Genomic DNA, 22,117 nt, shown 5'->3' on the forward strand with positions numbered 1-22,117 from the left:
AATTTTCATCACCCCAAGCAGAATCATCCCTCCATTTCATTGTTAATATCTTATCCAGAATTCTACAAAGTCTTCAGCCATTTCTACTTGGGAAATGTATGTTTTCTCTGTCTTTCGTTCTGTCTCTCCCCCCACCTTCACATCCCTGTGTGTGTGTGTGTGTGTGTGTGTGTGTGTGTGTGTACACGTGCTTTTGCAAATGCTTCTAATAGCCTTAATTCATACCGCAGAAAGGAAGCAATTGGGTGTTTGATACCTATTTCCTCAATCACAAATACTGAGCCTTTCAGTAAAAAAATTAATTTCTTTTCTATGTCGTTACCTATCAATTTAATGTGGCATCATGATGGGATTTATTTTAATTACTTGCATATTGGGCTAATATTTTAAAAGGTGAAAAACACGTGATTCTGTTGTTCAAGTATTAGGCTTAGTTCATAAATGGGCAATGACTTTTTGATGGGTTTCTAGAAGCCAGCAGATTTTTCTAGTGTCTCCCTCACCCACCCCCCACAGTTCCATCTATCAACAGTTTAACACCTTGTTTTTGCCCTCTTCAGGCCATCAGGCTCTCCTTAGAGCAGGCCTTGCCTCCTGAGCCAAAGGAAGAAAATGCTGAGCCTGTGAGCAAACTGCGGATCCGGACCCCAAGCGGCGAGTTCCTTGAGCGGCGTTTCCTAGCCAGCAATAAGCTCCAGATCGTCTTTGATTTCGTAGCTTCCAAAGGATTTCCGTGGGATGAATTCAAGTTACTGAGTACCTTTCCTAGGAGAGATGTAAGTTCCCACAGCTGTCTTGGGAAATACATCCGGATGGGAGATAAAGCATCATTAAGCCTAGACAAAGTAGTCCAAGCAAAGTGCCATGGCATAATACCTTACCACAAAACCAAGCACTCGTGAGTCCTTCTTTGTTCTGCACACCATTCTCTCCTCAGCCTTTGGAGAAAGTATGGCTTCCCAGGCCAGCAGACATGTGCCTAGTAGCCTAGGTAAGGAATTAAGTACCAGGTCTTTCTTTCTTCCTTCCTAACAATTTCCCCCTATTCCAGCACTCATACAGGCTTTCCCAAGATCTCATCTCTGTATCCCATAGGAGATCTGAGAATTATGTTCTGAACAACTTAACACTCAGATCAGGGTCATTGATTATAGGTTCACCATGAAAGAGTCATGCTAAACCAAGAATATTTTATAATTTGATAGCTCTTATTAGCCTGGGAAGTCAGGGAGGGTGACCTGAATTCACTGTGTATCTGTATTTCAGTAAGGCTTTTGATAGTCTCTCACAATATTCTGGAGAAAAGTAAAGAGATATAAATCGACAGTTAGGTAGATTCTTTACTGATGAAGTAGATGGGTCCAGAAATTGCTGGCTAAGAGACTGTCCTCTCCCTGGAAGGAAACAAAAGGTTCTATATTTAATCTAATTATTCACCGTACATATTGGCAACTTAAACGAAGACATTATCATATTTATGGATTATGAAAAACAAGATTCAGGAAACCCTTAAAATAGTAAAACCTAGAAAATTTTACAGACAGATATACATATGGAAAGAGATGACTGCATAGACTTAGAAAACAAATTGCTCAAGTTTGAGATGGAAAAATCATGCTTGAATAGAGGTTATTATGGTTAAATTAAGATGAATATATGTTAATAATGTGTTATGACTGCCATCAAAAAGCCAGCTGCATTTTTAAAGGTATAATCCCATCAAGAGAGTAACTTAAGTCCTAGTCAACTCTTTACAAAAGTAAACTACCTTTGAGTCCTTAGATTCCATACTGAAACTGCTTGTTGTCACTTGAAGAAATAGGAGCTTCTGTAGAGCAGGGCAGTTAGGAAGAGAAGGAAACAGGAAATCATATCATTTGGGGAAGTATTTTTCTCTAGAGAAGGAATGGCCATGGGAGATGTGATTGTTGTCTTCAGCTGTTTGAAAGCCTACCAGTAAAAACTGGAATCTGATTTTGTGCGACTCAACAGTAAAGTAGGACCAGTAAGTTGAAAGTTATTGGGAGGCAAATTTGGTCTTTCTAAGAAAAAAATATTTTGTGTTGTGAGGTAGTGATTTTTCTATTTTTGAAGTTAACAAAGCACCACTAAATTATCCCTTTTTGGCAGTAATGGATATATATGAAGTCATTCCTGGTGTTCCTCCTTTATATGAAAAGGTGCTGAGACTAGCTTATCTCTAAGATACGTTTTAAATCTTGATATTCTGTGACTACATTATGATCTGCTAATGTGAGATTTAATAGCATAGACTTCAACACCAAAACCAAGAATTTGGTCAAGGTTCATCTTCATCATCATCATTCAGTCACTCAGTCATGCCTGACTCTTCACAACGCCATGGACTGCAGCATACCAGGCTTTCCTGTCCTTCACCAACTTAGTCCCTCACATTAGCTGTTGGATTTGTAGGACAGAAACAGAAGCTAGTAGTATATGTTTAGCTCTACCACTCAGCCACAAACCTCTTAAGTAGGATGAAGATCCAACAACTATCTCTAACCCAAGGAGACTAAAGTGGACCTCAGGTGCTGGACACTGTCCTTTCTCTCACTGCCCTCACCTACTACTCCAACCTCTTCTTTTTTCTTATATAAGATACAAAATTTGCTTAATGGAACACACGCATGCATATGCTCTATGGACCTCATGGCCAAGTAAGAAACTACCTTAAATTCTAGGGCTGAAGTTGAACTTTAAATGGGTGAACACTTAGAAAAGAGGCACTGTCAAGGGGTTCAAGATCAGCCTGGCTCTCATGCTTCTTTCAGGCTATGCTGGACCATGAATATCTCACCTTGGAGAACTTGTATAACTTAGGAGAACTTGTATAACTTGTATAACTTAACCCCTTCCAACACTTGGTTTTAAGTCACCCTTCTGAGCCTCATCTATACAATGAAAGTACTGAAAGAAATGGAATCTATGGACCTTCCTGGCTTTTAAAAGTAACCTTTCTTTCAGATTAATTTTTGAACCTGGTTACTGGGAGTATATTAAAAAGCAGAGATATTACTTTACCAACAAAGGTCCGTCTAGTCAAGGCTATGGTTTTTCCAGTAGTCATGTATGGATGTGAGAGTTGGACTGTGAAGAAGGCTGAGCACCGAAGAATTGATGCTTTTGAACTGTGGTGTTGGAGAAGACTCTTGAGAGTCCCTTGAACTGCAAGGAAATCCAACCAGTCCATTCTGAAGATCAACCCTGGGATTTCTTTGGAAGGAATGATGCTAAAGCTGAAGCTCCAGTACCTTGGCCACCTCATGTGAAGAGTTGACTCATTGGAAAAGACTCTGATGCTGGGAGGGATTGGGGGCAGGAGGAGAAGGGGACGACAGAGGATGAGATGGCTAGATGGCATCACGGACTCAATGGACATGAGTCTGAGTGAACTCTGGGAGATAGTGATGGACAGGGAGGCCTGGCGTGCTGCGATTCATGGGGTCGCAAAGAGTCGGACACGACTGAGTGACTGAACTGAACTGAAATAGAGGGTCAGTCACTTGGTCTTAGAAAGAATTTACTCTTAGATCGCATTTGTTTTACTCTGCTGAAGAACACTATTCAATCTGGTTAACAGTCTCTTCTCCCTGATCCCTTTCTACTTCCATCTCATCTGAAGGCCAGTTTAAACTAAATTTCGCCCAGTTGCTCAGAGAAAATGTCTAGCCAAGACAGCTTGTTCCTATTGGAGAAATCAAGAGCTTCCCAGTATCCATCACAGGTCCATTCTGTGGTCCTTGGTCAACTTGAAATTATTTGCCACAGAATGATTATTCTAAAACCCTACTCTGATCATTCTTTTTCTTATTTAAAAGATCTTTGGTAGCTTGCTACTCCCTCAAGATAAGTACAGACCCATTAGAATGCTTTTTAAAAACTCATCACAATCTGGCCCACAATTCTACCTCTCCCACCTTAAATCCTGCCTCCCCTTACTTAATTCTGTCACCAGGAGATAGGATATTGCTCACTTTTCACTAAAGACACAAGAGACTGTCATGCCTTTGTGCTTTTGTATATACTTTGTTCTCTTTTCCTTGAATATCTACCCTTCCCACTTTTCCTGACCCATTTGAACTTTTTAATGCCTAGTTCAAATGTCACCCACTCTGGGAAGCCTTCCCCTTCTCTTAAGCTCCTCACTTATGTATCCAGTGCAGTTTAGATTATACATTCCTCTCTCATAGGACTTGTCCTATTGTCCTGTAATTATTTACAGAGACTGTTCATATCATGTTAGTATCTATCTCCCATGAAGTTACCAGCATGGTGACTCACACATAAGCATTCAAGTTAATGTTGTTAAGTGTTAATGACCTCAAGTCTGATTGATCCTAAATCCCTGATTCCAGGGTGAACTAGAGAGGCTGTTCCAAATGAGAACAGATGTCATAGGCCCACCCAGATTCCAGAACCACACCTAAACCCAGAAAGCCCACCCAGGACTCATTAGACCTCCTAGAGCTAGGGGTGGGATGAGAGTTAATGGCCCTTCATCCTTCTCTGAATGCTCTTTCAAGTAGAATGAGTAGTGTTTTTGCAAGGCTGTTCTGTAACAGCCATCTGTGTCTGCAAGGATTAGGATCTAATTTGTAAAAGTCATCTTAAATTACAGCCAAACTAAAGACTGTTAAAAAGCACATCTTAAGACCTTGCCTTTTTAATAACAAATAACTTAAGAGTTAACTCTAGAAGTCTTATTGTGTCTTCAGCCTTTTCTTCACAAAGCAGAGACGGGTTTCTCACCAGAGGACCTGTTACACATTTTTCTGCGCCCCTCCCCCCACCCCCCCAATCAAAACAATACTTCATGTTAAGATTTCCCAGCTGTCCCAAGTATTTACTAAATGTCTGCTGGGTATACCACTGAACTGAGTGCTGTGGGACAACCAAAATAGCAGCAGACACAAGCCTTCCTGGGAGAAGCTGATTGTCAAGATGCTGAGAACACTGAGTTGTTTGTTTAGTTGTGTTGTCTTCCATTTTGCTAATGACACTTACTAGGAGAAGAAGTAATATTCATTTCAGAGCTGCCATCATTAGGCCCTACCTCGTCGGTATGTTAGAGCCATAGAACATCATTGGCCCGTTTGCCTTACTCAGGCATACCCAGGCAGTGAGGTAATTGAGTCTAAATACTGAAGAATGAGACTGACCCCCACTGTTCCTCACCCTGCCTTGGAATCAGAGTAAGGGATCCCTGCCAGCTCCCCATTGCCCTCTGCAGTTGTCTGGCGCCACTCAGTGTAAGGTTGTCAGTATCCCCCAGCCTTCCTCTTCCTTTTTCTTGCCTCCTTTCTTTCCCACCCCTCCATCTTCTTTCCAGTCCCGTTTTACCCTTATTACCCTCTCCTCCTTGTTTTCACTCTTCTCTCCATTTTTTGTTTTCTTAATCCCACAGCTCTTCTCCTTCCTGCCTTCTGTCCTTTCCTTCCTTTCCCTACTCATATCCACCTGCAACTGGAATGTGAGGTCTTACTATTTATCAGATGAGTACAGACTATTGCTAAATGAGGATGGGGATGACAGGTGAGCTTCAGAACTGGTGACCTGTGTGCCTTGCCACTTGCATAATCACACAGCCCCCATTCTTGCCCCAAGAACATCTCTTCCTCTAGATCTGTAGCTATGAGTCCCCAAAACAGTGAAGATTTGTTTAAATGAGCTGGGAGGGAAGCCTTACAAATTTAGGGTATACAGATTCCTTCCTCTGTCACCCATCCCCCTTTACTACACTAAGCACCAAGCACTAAGCTCAGTACTGAGAACACAGTATTAAAAAACAATGACATAGTTCTTACGCTTGTCAAACTTAACAATATGTATCCACAAGCTACTGCTGGATGACTTTAGACTTTATTGATAATACAAGAATATCCTATTTACCACCATAAGGAAATAAAAATAGGTTATTGGCATTTCATTCTTCTAGTCATTCTTTCATAGAGTAAAACATTTGCTGAGCAACCACTCAGCCAGCCTCCAGACACTAATGACAGAGAAATAAAGGAATTGTTACTGACCTTAAAGAGTTCAGACTTCCCTGATGGCTCAGACAGTAAAAGCACCTGTCTACAATGTGGGAGACCCAGGTTCGATCCCTGGATTGGGAAGATCCCCTGGAGAAGGAAATGGCTATCCACTCCAGGACTATTGCCTGGACAATCCCATGGACAGAGGAGCCTGGTAGGCTACAGTCCATGGGGTCACAAAGAGTTGGACACGACTGAGCGACTTCACTTTCTTTTAAAGAGTTCACATTCTAGTAAAAACACATATGTAAAGCAAACTGCATTACGAATCATACAAACAGTTGGAAGGATAGATAATTTCAGCCTGCCATGATAAGACTTCATAAAGGAAATGAATATGACCTGAGCCTTTCACAGAGAGCTGTTGGGTGAATGAAAGTGAAATAGATTAGTTAAAAGTCATGCTTTTAATAAAAATTTTAGTGGTAGTTAGACCTGTATCTGAATCCCACCTCATCACATACTTGTTTTATGACATTGAACAACTTACTTGGCCCTGCTGAACTTTTATTTTTTCACTTTTAGAAGAGAATAATAATACCTGGCTCAGAGAATTGTGGCAGAAAGTGAAGAGGAACTAAAAAGCCTCTTGATGAAAGTGAAAGAGGAGAGTGAAAAAGTTGGCTTAAAGCTCAACATTCAGAAAACGAAGATCATGGCATCTGGTCCTATCACTTCATGGGAAATAGATGGGGAAACAGTGGAAACAGGGTCAGACTTTATTTTGGGGGGCTCCAAAATCACTGCAGATGGTGACGCTTACTCCTTGGAAGAAAAGTTATGACCAACCTAGATAGCATATTCAAAAGCAGAGATATTACTTTGTCAGCAAAGGTCCATCTAGTCAAGGCTATGGTTTTTCCAGTGGTCATATATGGATGTGAAAGTTAGACTGTGAAGAAAGCTGAGCACTGAAGAATTGATGCTTTTGAACTGTGGTGTTGGAGAAGACTCTTGAGAGTCCCTTGGACTGCAAGGAGATCCCACCAATCCATCTTAAAGGAGATCAGTCCTGTGTGTTCATTGGAAGGACTATGTTGAAGCTGAAACTCTAATACTTTGGCCACCTCATGCAAAGAGTTGACTCATTGGAAAAGACCCTGAGTTAGACTGAGTTTGATTAAAAACAAATAAACCAAAAAAGAGAACCAGAAGGAAAAACCTTAATGCCATTTAACTACTTATATCTTAAAAGCATCGATTTCATGGTAAAGCAAGATGAAGCATCGAATCAATGAAATGCATGAAAGTTGCAATGCTGAGCTTGTTCCATTCCCTTCAGATACTTTACATCACCGTATCTAATTTGAGATTTTCTAGTATCTCTAAGTAATCAAGACTCAGAGAATAGGAACTCTGACTGTGGAATGGAATGCAACTAGTATCTAGTAGGTTATAATATTATTTCTGCATCTAGTTCAGTTCAGTTCACTCGCTCAGTCATGTCCAACTTTGCGACCCCACGGACTGCAGCACACCAGGCCTCCCTGTCCATCACCAACTCCCAGAGCTTACTCAAACTCATGTCCGTTGAGTTGGTGATGCCATCCAACCATCTCATCCTCTGTCATCCCCTTCTCCTCCTGCCATCAGGGTCTTTTCCAATGAGTCAGCTCTTCACATCAGGTGGCCACAGTATTGGAGTTTCAGCTTCAGCATCAGTTCTTCCAATAAATATTCAGGACTGATCTCCTTTAGGACTGACTGGTTGGATCTCCTGGCAGTCCAAGGGACTCTCAAAAGTCTTCTCCAACACCACAGTTCAAAAGCATCAATTCTTAGGCACTCAGCTTTCTTTATGGTCCAACTCTCAATCCATCCATGACTACCAAAAAACCGTAGCTTTGACTAGATGGACCTTTGTTGGCAGAGTAATGTCTCGCTTTTTTTTTTAATTGAAGGATAATTGCTTTACAAAATTTTGCTGTTTTCTGTCAAACTGCAACATGAATCAGCCATAGCTATACATATAGTCCCTCCCTTGTGAACCTCCCTGCCATCCCGCCCCTCTAGGTTGATACAGAGCCCCTGTTTGAGTGTCCTGAGCCATACAGCAAATTCCCATTGGCTATCTATTTTACATAGGGTAATGTCAGTTTCCATGTTACTCTTTCCATACATCTCACTCTCTCTTCCCCTCTCCCCATGTCTATAAGTCTGTTCTCTATGTCTGTTTCTCCATTGCTGCCCTGAAAATAAATTCTTCGGTACTATTTTTCTAGATTCTGTATATGTGCATTAGAATACGATATTTATCTTTCTCTTTCTGACTCACTTCACTCCGTATAATAGGTTCTAGGTTCATCCACCTCATCAGAACTGGCTCAGATGTGTTTCTTTTTATGGCTGAGTAATATTCCATTGTGTATATGTACCACAATTTCTTTATCCATTCATCTGTCAGTGGGCATCTGGGTTGCTTCCATGTTCTAGCTATTGTAAATAGTGCTGCAATGAAGAGTAGAATGCATGTGTCTTTTTCAACCCTTGTTTCTTCAGGGTACATGCCTAGGAGTGGGATTCCTGGGTCATATGGTGGTTTTATTCCTGGTTTTTTAAGGAATCTCCATACTGTCTTCCGTAGGGCTGTATTGATTTACATTCCCACCAACAGTGCAGGAGTGTTCCCTTTTCTCCACACTCTCTCCAGCATTTATTGTTTACAGACTTTTTGATGATGCCCATTCTGACCAATGTGAGGTGATATCTCATTTTAGTTTTGATTTGCATTTTTCTAATAACGAGCGATGTTGAGCATCTTTTCATGTTTTTGTTAGCCATCTGTATGTCTTTGGAGAAATGTCTGTTTAGGTCTTTTTCCCACTTTTTGATTGGATTGTTTCTTTTTCTAGCATTGAGTTGTATGAGCTGCTTGTATATTTTGGAAATTAACCTTTTGTCAGTTGTTTCATTTGCTATGATTTTCTCCCATTGACAGTTGTATTTTCACCTTGCTTTCACCTGTGCAAAAGCTTTTAAGTTTAATCAGGTCCCACTTGTTTACTTTTGTTTTTATTTCCATTACTCCAGGAGGTGGGTCATAGAGGATCTTGCTTTGATTTATGTCATCGAGTGTTCTGCCTATGTTTTCTTCTAAGAGTTTTATAGTTTCTGGTCTTACATTTAGGTCTTTAATCCAATTTGAGTTTATCTTTGTGTTAGGAAGTGTTCTAATTTCATTCTTTTACATGTAGCTGTGCAGTTTTCCTAGAACCATTTATTGAAGAGGCTATCTTTGTCAATGTGTATTCTTGCCTCCTTTGTTAAGAATAAGGTACCCATAGGTGCATAGGTTTATGTCTGGGCTTTCTATCTTGTTCCATTGGTATATATTTCTGTTTTTGTGCCAGTACCATACGGTCTTGATGACGATAGCTTTGTAGTATAATCTGAGGTCAGGAAAGTTGATTCCTCCAGCTCCATTCTTCTTTCTCAAGACTGCTTTGGCTAGTCAGCATCTTTGATGTTTCCATACAAAGTGTGGAAAATTCTTCAAGAGACGGAAATTCCTGACCACCTGACCTGCCTCCTGGGAAATCTATATGCAGGTCAAGAAGCAACACTTAGAACTGGACATGGAACAACAGACTGGTTCCAAATAGGAAAAGGAGTCCATCAAGGCTGTATATTGTCACCCTGCTTATTTAACTTTTATGCCGTGTACATCATGAGAAATGCTGGGCTGGATGAAGCACAAGCTGGAATCAAGATTGCCAGGAGAAATGTCAGTAACCTCAGATATGCAGATAACACCACCCTTATGGCAGAAAGTGAGGAAGAGCTAAAAGAGACTCTTGATGAAAGTGAAAGAGGAGAGTGAAAAAGTTGGCTTAAAGCTCAACATTCAGAAAACGAAGATCATGGCATCTTGTCCCATCACTTCATGGCAAATAGATGGGGAAACAGTGGAAACAGTGTCAGACTTTATTTTTGGGGGCTCCAAAACCACTGCAGATGGTGACTGCGGCAATGAAATTAAAAGATACTTACTCCTTGGAAGAAAAGCTATGACCAACCTAGGCAGCATATTAAAAAGCAGAGACATTACTTTGTCAACAAAGGTCTGTCTAGTCAAAGCTATGGTTTTTCCAGTAGTCATGTATGGATATGAGAGCTGGACTATAAAGAAAACTGAGCACTTAAGAATTGATGCTTTTGAACTGTGTTGTTGGAGAAGACTCTTGAGAGTCCCTTGGACAGCAAGGAGATTCAACTAGTCCATCCTAAAGGAAATCAATCCTGAATGTTTATTGGAAGGACTAATGCTGAAGCTGAAACTCCAATGCTTTTGACACCTGATGCGAAGAAGCGACTCATTGGAAAAGACCCTGATACTGGGAAAGATTGAAGGCAGGAGCAGGAGGGGACGACAGAGGATGAGGTGGTTGGATGGCATTACTGACTCAATGGACATGAGTTTGAGTAAACTCTGGGAGTTGCTGATAGATAGGGAGGCCTGGCATGCTGCAGCCCATGGGGTTGCAAAGAGTCAGACATGACTGAACTAAACTGAACTGAATGAATTGTGAAATCTTTGTTCTTGTTCTGTGAAAAATGCCCTTGGTAATTTGATAGGGATCACGTTGAATCTGTAGATGGCATTTGGTAGTATAGTCATTTTCACAATATTGATTCTTCTACCCAGGAACATGGAATATCTCTCCATCTGTTTATGTCATCTGTGCTTTCTTTCATCATTGTCTTATAATTTTCTGTGTACAGTGTTTTTGTCTCCTTAAGTAAGTTTCAGTTCAGTTCAGTCACTCAGTTATGTCCGACTCTTTGCTACCCCATGAACCACAGCATGCCAGGCCTCTCTGTCCATCACCAACTCCCGGAGTCCACCCAAACCCCTGTCCATTGTGTCAGTGATGCCATCCAACCATCTCCTCCTCTGTCGTCCCCTTCTCCTCCTGCCCTCAATCTTTCCCAGCACCAGGGTCTTTTCAAATGAGGCAGCTCTCTGCATCAGGTGACCAAAGTATTGGCGTTTCAGCTTCAATATCAGTCCCTCCAATTTACACCCAGGACTGATCTCCTTTAGAATGGACTGGTTGGATCTCCTTGCAGTCCAAGAGACTCTCAAGAGTCTTCTCCAACACCACAGTTCAAAAGCATCAATTCTTCAGCGCTCAGCTTTCTTCACAGTCCAACTCTCACATCCATACATGACTACTGAAAAAACCATAGCCTTGACTAGATGGACCTTTGTTGGCAAAATAATGTCCCTGCTTTTTAATATGCTGTCTAGGTTGGTCATAACTTTCCTTCCAAGGAGCAAATCTCTTTTAATTTCATGGCTGCAATCACTATCCGCAATGATTTTGGAGCCCAGAAAAATAAAGTCAGCCACTGTTTCCACTGTTTCCCCATCTATTTGCCATGAAGTGGTGGGACCGGATGCCTTGATATTAGTTTTTTGAATGTTGAGTTTTAAACCAGCTTTTTCATTCTCCTCTTTCACCTTCATCAAGAGGCTCTTTAGTTCCTCTTTACTTTCTGCCATGAAAGTGGTATTATCTGCATATCTGAGGTTGTTGATACTTCTCCTGGCAATCTTGACTCCAGCCTGTGAATCATCCAGCCCAGCATTTTCATATGATGTACTCTGCATATAAGTTAAATAAGCAGGCTGACAATATACAGCCTTGATGTACTCCTTTCCCAATTTTGTATGCATTATCATTTAATCCAAAAAATTATTCTAAAGGTCAGTATTCATACAGTCCTCAGACACAAAATAGGTTATGTACCTTGCCCAATGTCATAGTAAATATCCGAACCAAATATAAACCTAAGTGTGTATGATTCTAGAGCCATTCTGCCTCTTGAGCCAAGTAAGGAATGAATTAGTGAGATAGTTTATGGTCAAAAAAATGCTTCTGATGTGTAAATGAAGCCCAGTTTTATACATTTGGGAAAGTTTCATTATCTCTGATTTCTTTATATTATCCTTGTAATTATTATTCCTGAGTCACAGCCAGATGTAGCTAAAATATACACTTAGTTGTATATTTCTTACTCTGTTTATCCATGCACTGTGCTAAGTGCTAAGGAATGGAGCATAGTCCTTCCTTTGAGAATATTCTCACCTCTCATATAAATAATCCTCACAGTGTGGTTTACATAGTAAGTCCTAAGAGTATTTCAGACTGAAAGGGCAAAAGAAGTCAGAGCTGGCCTGGATGACCAAGAAAAGTTTTGTAAAGGAGGAAACAGATAAACAAAATTTTAGATGATAGGATTTTTGTTAGGCTGATAGAGGGAGAACATTCTGCAGCCCGTGGGCCAGCTTGAGGAAAGAACCTAATGTTGGAAAGTTCAAGGCATGGGTAGGCATTGGAGCATAGAACAGATTGATTGAAATATGGAGTTTGTATCATAAAGTTCTGAGAAAAGACTGATGGGGGATTATATAAAACCTCAAATATCAGGAAAGGGAGCTTATTCCATGAGTAGATTGTTGAACAAAGGAAAGACTTGATAGTCATGGTTATCTTCAATGTAAGATTACCCCTACATTACTCCATAATGTATAAATTCACATTCCGTGGCACATAGTAGGTGCTCAGTAAGTGTCAAATCTCTGATCTCTCTCTGTCTTTGCTCAATATCTAAGTGATCTCATTCATCTTGTAGCTTCAAATGCTTTGTATACAGGTATAGCTCCATATTCTAGCCCAGGCTTTCTCCTAAACTCCAGATGTTTATACGTACAACTACCTGCTCAACATCTCCACTTTATTTCTGACTGACATCTCAAATTAAACAATCAAAACTAAACTCTTGATTTCCTCCCTCCCCCAAATCTGCTTCTCTGATAGTCATCCATATCTCATTAAATGACAACTTCACTCTTCTTGTTTAGTCCCAAAACCTCGGGTTCATCCTTGATTTCTCTCTCATTTTGCTATCCATCACATGAGCAAATTTCATTGATTTTACCTTCAAAATACATTCAGAATCTACTTCTCACTGCTTCCACAAATAAATGTTAGTCCAAACACTGTCACCTCTTGTCTAGTTTACTGTAATGGTGTCCTAACTGGCCATTCTGCCTCCACCCATGCATCCTCCCCCTTTCAGTCTCTTTTTCTGAAAAACAGTAACAGTTGTTGTTGTTGTTTAATATAAGGCAGAACATGTCATTTCTCTTTTCAAAACCCTATGATGGCATCCCATCTAGTTCTGAGTTTTTGAAAGGCCTCTCTGATGCGACTCCTTGGCATTCCTCTCACCCCACTGAATCTTTTGCAGTCACCCTGGCATCCTTGTTGCTTGTTTAAAGCCATGAAGCATTTTCCCACTTTGGATGTTTGCACTCATATTTTCTTCTCTAGATCCATAGTACCTGTGCTGTTACTTCCTTTAGACCTCTGCTCAGATACTGCCTTTCCATTGAGGCCTTTTCTCACCAACTTATATTAAAAAAACAGTTCTCCTTCCCTCTTCTCTGTCCTCACCTTCCCTAAGCTGCCAGAATGGCAATCCCTATGCCTCTTAGCCTGCTTTTTTTCCTCCTACACTGAACTGATCACTATCTGACATAGATAATAATAGATATTGTTTATTGTCTGCACCCTACCAGAATGAAAGCTTTTTGAAGGCAGGAACTTTACTTGTTCACTGCTGTATACCTGGCACTTAGAACAGTACCTGAAAGTAAATTGATACTCAGTAAATAACTATCTATTGAATAAAGTAGACAAACAACCTGTGAATAATAATGCTGTCTACCACTGTGTGAGTTCCCACTGCGTGTTGGGCAGCTATGCTCTGCACTGGACAGGTATCATTTAATTGAATCCTTTCAACAACCCTATGAGACTGCTATTATCGTTACTTTATAATTGAAAAAAATTAAAGGCATAAAGAACCAAGTTAAAAACCCAGGTCCAGAATATGTTATATCAAGCAGGCAAATATTATCTCTATTTTATGGATATAGAAACTGAAATTCTTTCAGTGTTTTGACCAAGATCACATATCCAGAGAGTGGCAGAGCTGGAAATTAAATATGAGGGTCCTTATTCTTTTTCTTACATATCTCACTGGTAGTTTGGAGAGATGAATTGACATGGAGAAAGACTGAAGCCAGAAGAATAGTCAGGGGATGTCACAATACTTAAAATAAGATTGATAAAAATGTAACTAAACAGGGAGAAATTAGAGAGATGGTTGTAGGTATGTAAAGTCTAATGCTTAGACTATAAGTATTGTGATAAATGGTTCCACAGCTCTTCCTCCCTTTTCTGTACTTGGAGTCAGACAGATCTTCATTCTCATGTTGGCACTTCTGTCCATTTGCTGAGTTACACTGAGTAAGTGATTTGTTTTCTATATTTCTGTTACTTCATCTTTCAAGTGAGGATAATGTGCATCTTCACAGATACACTGTGATGATAAGATCAAAAGTGATAATGAGAACACTTGGTAGACGGCAGAGGGCCATGCCATTTGATTTGGTAATGCTGAGTTTCTTTGATCCATCTCCAGCAAGTCATTGCCTTTGACCTGTCTCTAACTTTTAAAAGATAAATTTTTTAGACACATTCTTCATTCTTAATATGAGGGTGACCTGCACTTTGTCACTTGGGTTATAATAGGCCCTTCCTTGGAAGAAAGTCCACTGTTTATTGTAGTTCCTCTGGTATAGGAAAAATGTTTTCTGAGCATTGGCAGTCACAATGGGGGAGATGGCATGATGCTGTAGTATAAGGAATGAATTATCAGGTGGACCTTGGATGCATCACATAACCTCTATAAACTGGTTCCTTCACATGTAAGAAGGTACATAATAATAGCCACCTATAGAGCGGCTTTAAGAATTAAATGAGGTGATTTGAGAGCACGGACATGGCACGTAGTAGGTATTCAGGATATGTGAGGCTTTAAGATGTGTAGAGCTTATTATGCTGGGTAGTGACATAGCTCACCATGGGCATGCCCCCTGGGCAAGGCACTGTGTGTAGGATGAAACCACACCATGTCACTTTTAATCAGACTTTGCTTTAAGGAAGTATATTCTCTTCTCTTCCTTCCACACCACCGTTTTCATAAAGCAGAATCCTCTTAGTTAGGACTGCATGGAAATGTGACTAAACTCCAAAGAGGTTTTTAGTAAAAAGTGTTGGTACAATTTTTTACTTTAGTTTCAGATGAGCTGGGTCTGAGCCTTCTGAAAGTGAGTGGATGCTGATGTGAAGTTTTCTTTGAAGTGTTTATGCCTGATTTGGTGATCTCTTCAGTTCTTACAGCCTTTTCCAGTTTTCACTCAGTCAAGGATAATAATAATTCTTTGCTATGCTGTGCTAGACACTTTAGAAAGTATTCTCACAATCTTTATACAAACCCTAAAGTACAGATAGTGGCTCTGTTTTCCAAATAAGATAACTGAGGCTACAAGACATTTAGTATTATTTCCAGAGTCATATATGTGGTAACTGACATAACTGGGACTTGAACATCCAAAACCTATGCTTTTTATCCTAAATGGAAAACTTTTTCATATAATATGTCAGGAGGGTCCCCAAGGTCTACCTCCAGGTTCAGTGATATTCTAGGAGGACTCACAGAATTGAGCCTACTCATAGTCACAGCTGTGATTTATTATAGCAAAAGAATATAAAGCAAAATCAGGAAAGAGAAAAGGCACATGGGGCCGAGCCCAGAGAAAATCGGGCAAAGCTTCTTCCAAGGGTCCTCTGTCAGTGGAGTCACACAGGATGAGCTTCATTCCCTCAGCAGTGATTTGGGACAGCACATGTGAAATGTTGCCAATCAAGGAAGCTTTTTAGGAGCTTAATAGGAGTCTGATTACATAAGGACCCTCTACCTGGTACATACAAAAATTCCAGAATCTGATAAGGAAAGCAGGTGTTTAGCATAGCTATATTGTTTGCACAAACTATTTAAGTAACATTAGTGAGCTACTCTTATCAGTTCTGGGAATAATGGGAACGCCCCTAAAAGCCAAGTTCCCAGACACCAGCCAAAGGCCAACCTTGTAAGCAAACCTTTCAAAGAATAGCAGTTGGGCCTGCTATGTTAACTCTTTTCTGCAGAGATCACCCTTTGCTCCTGTCTGAGGCATCTTTACAGAAAAATTATGATCAGTAGGAACCTACACACAGGCTGAGAAAAACCTATAGTTGTTGATCTCAATTATTTTTGCTTCTTAGGGATCCTGGACTTAGCCAGTTAAAACAAATCCCATTAACCATTATAGTCTGTCTTAGAAAGCCAGATGGATTCCTCCTTAAGTTTATGTGTTAACCCTTCCTCTCACCTGGCCCAAGGCATCGGTTCAGGTACAGCACAACTAGCTAGTTGAAGCTGACATGAAGCTCCTTCCAGGGACAAGCCTGTCACAATATCCAGGTACACACCAGAAGTGCAATCACAGAGGATGGTCATGGGAAACAAAGCTTACAAGTGTTAGAGCACCCCAAGCAGGACATGCATTAGTCGGGCCCACTGTGATACCTCCCACTGCTGGGTTCTCAGTCAGTGATTTAGTTCAGCCCTTGGTTTCAGAGGGACTGCCTAAGGCAGTCTCAAACAGTTTTGCTTATCCGTGACACCAGTTCATTCACCTCCTGAGTGTAGACGGCATCTGGAGACATTCTGTTTGGAACGCACGGAGCTGAGACCACCCCCTGCTGTCTCATAGTCACCACTCTCATGTGTGATGGTAGACTCAGCAGTCAGTTTGAATTCAAAGCACTTGCAGCCACTTGGAAAGGCAGCATGGAGAGTTTTCCTTCAGGAAGAAGGGAAAACGTCCAGGAACAGTTTCAAAAGGCAAAGACCTTTAATGCTTTCTCCCTCCTTTGTAAGCCCACCACCACCACCACCACCACAACCACCACCGGGTGTCAAGGTTTTTGTTTAGTTTTTCCTCCTTTGTTTTAAAATTGTGTCTTAGCAGTCATAATTTTACTTTTTTAAAAACTATGCCCTGGTCTCATCCAGACCCTTCCTTAGGAAGGACTGTATATGCAACAAGGAAAAAAGATTTTACAGAATATAGTTTTTATACAACTAAACCAGAAAGACATGTCATGTTTAGGATTTGGTTAGTACAAAATCCTGAATTATGAAAAATTTTCAAAATGACTTTATATAACCTCTCACTCTTTAGTCCTGTTCATTTATCCCATGAGTAGCCTGGAGAAGATCAATCCCTTTCTGAGAACAGTAGCATTTAATAATTAAATTGTCTTTCAAAGGTGTGTGCTCCTAGAGAAAATGAGAGAAGCAGAGTCAGGTTATTTATTAGTCCATTGTTGCACACTACAACTATTCTGGGAAGGTGAACACAAGTCAACAGCAATGAGATGTCCCCCGAGGTAGTCAGGAGTCCATTCTGTCAGGAGTGGGCAAGGAGGTCACACTGTTTGTGATAGTTCCGTCTCCATATCAAATATAAGCCCACCAGCAGCTTGATTTTGGATGGTCCAATCAAAAAACAAACCCTTTCCTGTTGGCATTTGTATGTGACCCAGATGGTATAGACAACATTCATAATGTTTCACAATTTCAGGCCCTACCCAGACATATAAATCTCCAGTGGTCCCAGAGTCAGAGTCCTGTTCATTGAACCTATGCTTAATTGCAGTTCAGCACTTGCAGTACATTCTGATGCTAAAACTGCTCACAGCAGACAATCAGGTTAAAGTCAGGTCTGGGTCATTAGGGTTTGTGGATTTAGGATTCCAATAGAAGGCATTAGTGATTTTTATTTTGAATTTTTTTCCAAAATCACTACGGATAGTGACTACAGCTATGTAATTAAAAGATGTTTGCTCCTTGGATTTTCATTCTTTCAAATCACAATCACAGAAAACTAACCAATCTGACCACATGGACCACAGCCTTGTCTAACTCAATGAAACTATGAGCCTTGCCAGGGTCACGAAAGACAGACAGGACATGGTGGAAAGTTCTCACAAAATTTGGTCCACTAAAGAAGGGAATGGCAAACCACTTCAGTGTTCTTGCCTTGGAACCCCATGAACAGTATGAAAAGGCTAAAGGATAGGACACTGAAAGATGAACTCCCCAAGTTAATAGGTGCCCAGTATACTACTAGAAATCAGTGGAGAAATAACTCCAGAAAGAATGAAGAGATGGAGCCAAAGCAAAAACAACACCCAGTTGTGGATGGATATGACTGGTGATGGAGGTAAAGTCCAATGCTGCAAGAGCAATATTGCATAGGAACCTGGAATGTTAGGTCCATGAATCAAGGCAGATTGGAAGTGGTCAAACAGGATATGGCAAGAGTGAACATCGACATTTTAAAAATCAGCAAATGAAAATGGACTGGAATGGGTGAATTTAACTCAGATGACCATTATATTTACTACTGTGGGCAAGAATCCCTTAGAATAAATGGAGTAGCCATCATGGTCAGCAAGAGTCCGAAATGCAGTACTTGGATGCAATCTCAAAAACGACAGAATGATCTCTGTTTGTTTCCAAGGCATTCCACTCAGTATCACAGTAATCCAAGTCTGTGCCCCGACCAGTAATGCTGAAGAAGCTGAAGTTGAACAGTTCTATGAAGACCTACAAGGCCTTCTAGAACTAACACCCAAAAAGATGTCCTTTTCATTATAGGGGACTGGAATGCAAAAGTAGGAAGTCGAGATACCTGGAGTAACAGGCCAATTTGGTCTTGGAGTACAAAATGAAGCAGGGCAAAGGCTAACAGAATTTGACCAAGAGAATGCACTGGTCATAGCAAACACCCTTTTCCAACAATTCAAGATAAGACTACACATGAACATCACCAGATGGTTAATACTGAAATCAGACTGATTATATTCTTCGCAGCCAAAGATGGAGAGGCTCTATACAGTCAGCAAAAACAAGACTGGGAGTTGACTGTGGCTCAGATCATGAGCTCCTTATTGCCAAATTCAGATTTAAATTGAAGAAAGTAGGGAAAGTAGGGAAAACTACTAGACCATTCAGGTATGACCTAAATCAAATCCCTTATGATTATACAGTGGAAGTGACAAATAGACTCAAGCAACTACGAACAAAACTAGTGGAGGTGATGGTATTCCAGTTGAGCTATTTCAAACCCTAAAGGATGTTGCTGTGAAAGTGCTGCACTCAATATGCCAGCAAATTTGGAAAACTCAGCAGTGGCCACAGGACTGGAAAAGGTCAGTTTTCACTCCAGTCCCAAAGAAAGGCAATGCCAAGGAAAGCGCAAACTACTGCACTTATCTCACATGCTAGCAAAGTAATGCTCAAAATTCTCCAAGCCAGGCTTCAGTAGTACATGAACCATGAACTCCCAGATGTTCAAGCTGGTTTTGAAAAGGCAGAGGAACCAGAGATCAAATCACTAACATCCGTTGGATCATCAAAAAAGTAAGAGAGTTCCAGAAAAACATCTACTTCTGCTTTATTGACTACACCAAAGCCTTTGACTATGTGGATCACAACAAATTGTGGAAAATTCTGAAAGAGATGGGAATACCTGACCACCTGACCTGCCTTGTGAGAAATCTGTATGCAGATCAGGAAGCAACAGTTAGAACTGGACATGGAACAACAGACTGGTTCCAAATAGGAAAAGGAGTCCATCAAGGCTGTATATTGTCATCCTGCTAATTTAACTTATATGCAGAGTACATCATGAGAAGTGCTGGGCTGGATGAAGCACAAGCTGGAGTCAAGATTGCCAGAAGAAATATCAATAACCTCAGATATGCAGATGACACCACCATTATGGCAGACAGTAAAGAAGAACTAAAGAGCCTCTTGATGAAAATGAAAGAGGAGAGTGAAAAAGTTGGCTTAAAACTCAACATTCAGAAAACTAAGATCATGGCATGTGGTTCCATCATTTCATGGCAAATAGATGGGGTAACAATGGAAACAGTGAGAAACATTATGTTTTGGGGCTCCAATATCACTGTAGATGGTGACTGCAGCCATGAAATTAAAACATGCCTGCTCCCTGGAAGAAAAGTTTTGACCAACCTAGACAGCATATTAAAAAGCAGAGACATTACTTTGCCAATAAATGTCCATCTAGTCAAGGCTATGGTTTTTCCAGTAGTTGTGTATGGATGTGAGTTGGACTATAAAGAAAGCTGGGCACCAAAGAATTGATGCTTTTGAATTGTGGTATTGGAGAAGACATGAGAGTCCCTTGGACTGCAAGGAGATCCAGCCAGTCTATCCCAAAGGAAATCAGCCCTGAATATTCATTGGAAGGACTGATGCTGAAGCTGAAACTCCAATACTTTGGCCATCTGATGCAAAGAACTGACTCATAGGAAAAGACCTTGATGCTGGGAAAGATTGAAGGCAGGAGGAGAAGGGGACAACAGAGGGAGAGATAGTTGAATGGCATCACCGACTTGATGGACGTGAGTTTGGTTAAGCTCCAGGAGTTGTTGATGGACAGGGAAGGCTGGTGTGCTGCAGTCCATGGGTTTGCAAAGAGTTGGACACGACTGAGTGACAGAACTGAACTGAACTGCTCCTTGGAAGGAAAGCAACGACAAACCTAGACAAAACAAAGATATCACTTGGCCAACAAAGGTCCATATAGTCAAAGCTATGGTGTCCAGTAGTTATGTTTGGATGTGTGAGTTGGACTGTGAAGAAGGCTGAGTGCTTTCCAATTGTGGTGTTGGAAAACCCTCTTGAGAGTCCCTTGGAACACAAAGAGATCAAACCAGTCAATCCCAAAGGAAATCAACCCTGATTATTCATTGGAAGGACTGGTGCTGAAGCTGAAGCTCCAATACTTTGGCCACCCAATGCAAAGAACCGACTCATTGGAAAAGACCCTGATGCTGGGAAAGATTGAAGGCACAAGGAGAAGGGGGTGGTAGAGGATGAGATCATTAGAGAGCATCATCAACTTAATGGACATGAGGTTGAGCAAAGTCCAGGAGATAATGAAGTTCGGGGAAGTCTGTTGTGCTGCAATCCATGGGTCACAAAGAGTTGGACACAACTTAGCAACTGAACAACAGAAGCCAGCAACTTTTCTTCTGCAGCAACAAAGCCAAGATGCTATAGGGACAGGTAGCTGTGTTCCAAGTTCAAATGGTAAGCAAGACTTCCCTATGCTGTTTTGGCCTTGTCCAAATTTACCTACTCAAAAATATGCCCAGTTTACTTGGAAAATCTTAAGCCTCTAAAGACTAGACATCTGATTTTATAAGTGCTGATAAGTAAACTAAAAACTACTTTTTAAAAACTCCCAATGTGTATCTCTCTCTGGAGGTTGCCTCTCTTTTCTATGTTGTCTCTCTTTCTCCAGATGCTCTAATAAGCAAAAATCATTCTGGAGACTTGTTCTGTCATTCAAAGAGTTTAAATTCTAACCCACTCACCAGCAGCAAAGAGTAAGGCAGTTGTGTTCTGCTAACACTTTTTGCTTGCAGCTTTCCCCAGTTAAGCTGACTCTGCTAGCATTTATGAAATTAGAGATATATCATGTTTTATATCAATTTTTACTATATACCCAAATATAGTAGCCCCAAAACCATTATGTTTTAGTCTCCTTTTTTTCTCATTGCAAATTTACTTAACCCTCCAGCAGTAAATTTAGCATTTTGTTCAGTCACTCAGTAGTGTCCAATTCTTTGTGACGGCATGGACTGCAGCATGACAGGCTTCCCTGTCCTTCACTCTCTCCTGGAGTTTGCTCAAACTCATGTCCATTGAGTTCTGTCCATAGATGTTATCCAGCCATCTCGTGCTCTGTCTCCCCCTTCTCTCCTGCCCTAAATCTTTCCCAGCATCAGGGTCTTTTCCAATGAGTTGAACGGTTCTTTGCATCATGTGGTCAAAGTAGTACAGCTTCAGCATCAGTCCTGCCAATAAATATTCAGTGTTTATTTCCTTTAGGATTGATTGACTTAATCTCCTTGCTATCTAAGGGACTCAAGAGTCTTCTCCAGCACCACAAAAATTCTAATGTTAAAGTTGCTGGGGGAAGACCTCTCCTAGAATATGAAGGAAGTCAGGGAGGGAACCATACTAGGCTGCTGCAGCAAGGGTGTGTTGTATTAAGTCAT

General features: G+C 40.8%; 1 protein-coding gene across 2 annotated transcripts in view; it reads left to right on the forward strand.

The window, feature by feature from the left end:
- FAF1 (Fas associated factor 1) overlaps positions 1–22,117 on the forward strand; it is a 472,185-nt gene that overhangs the window by 427,842 nt on the left and 22,226 nt on the right. The window contains exon 18 of one of the 2 annotated variants that reach the window (XM_040231204.1): positions 561–1,974. In XM_040231204.1, coding sequence (XP_040087138.1) covers positions 561–902 — 342 coding nt within the window. In that variant the 3' untranslated portion in view covers positions 903–1,974. Of the gene's footprint in view, positions 1–560; positions 1,975–22,117 lie in introns of those variants that run through there. The other variant, XM_040231205.1, reaches the window with a different exon arrangement.

The sequence above is a fragment of the Oryx dammah genome, unplaced genomic scaffold, assembly GCF_014754425.2.
Source record: "Oryx dammah isolate SB20612 unplaced genomic scaffold, SCBI_Odam_1.1 HiC_scaffold_28, whole genome shotgun sequence".
NCBI lineage: Eukaryota > Metazoa > Chordata > Mammalia > Artiodactyla > Bovidae > Oryx > Oryx dammah.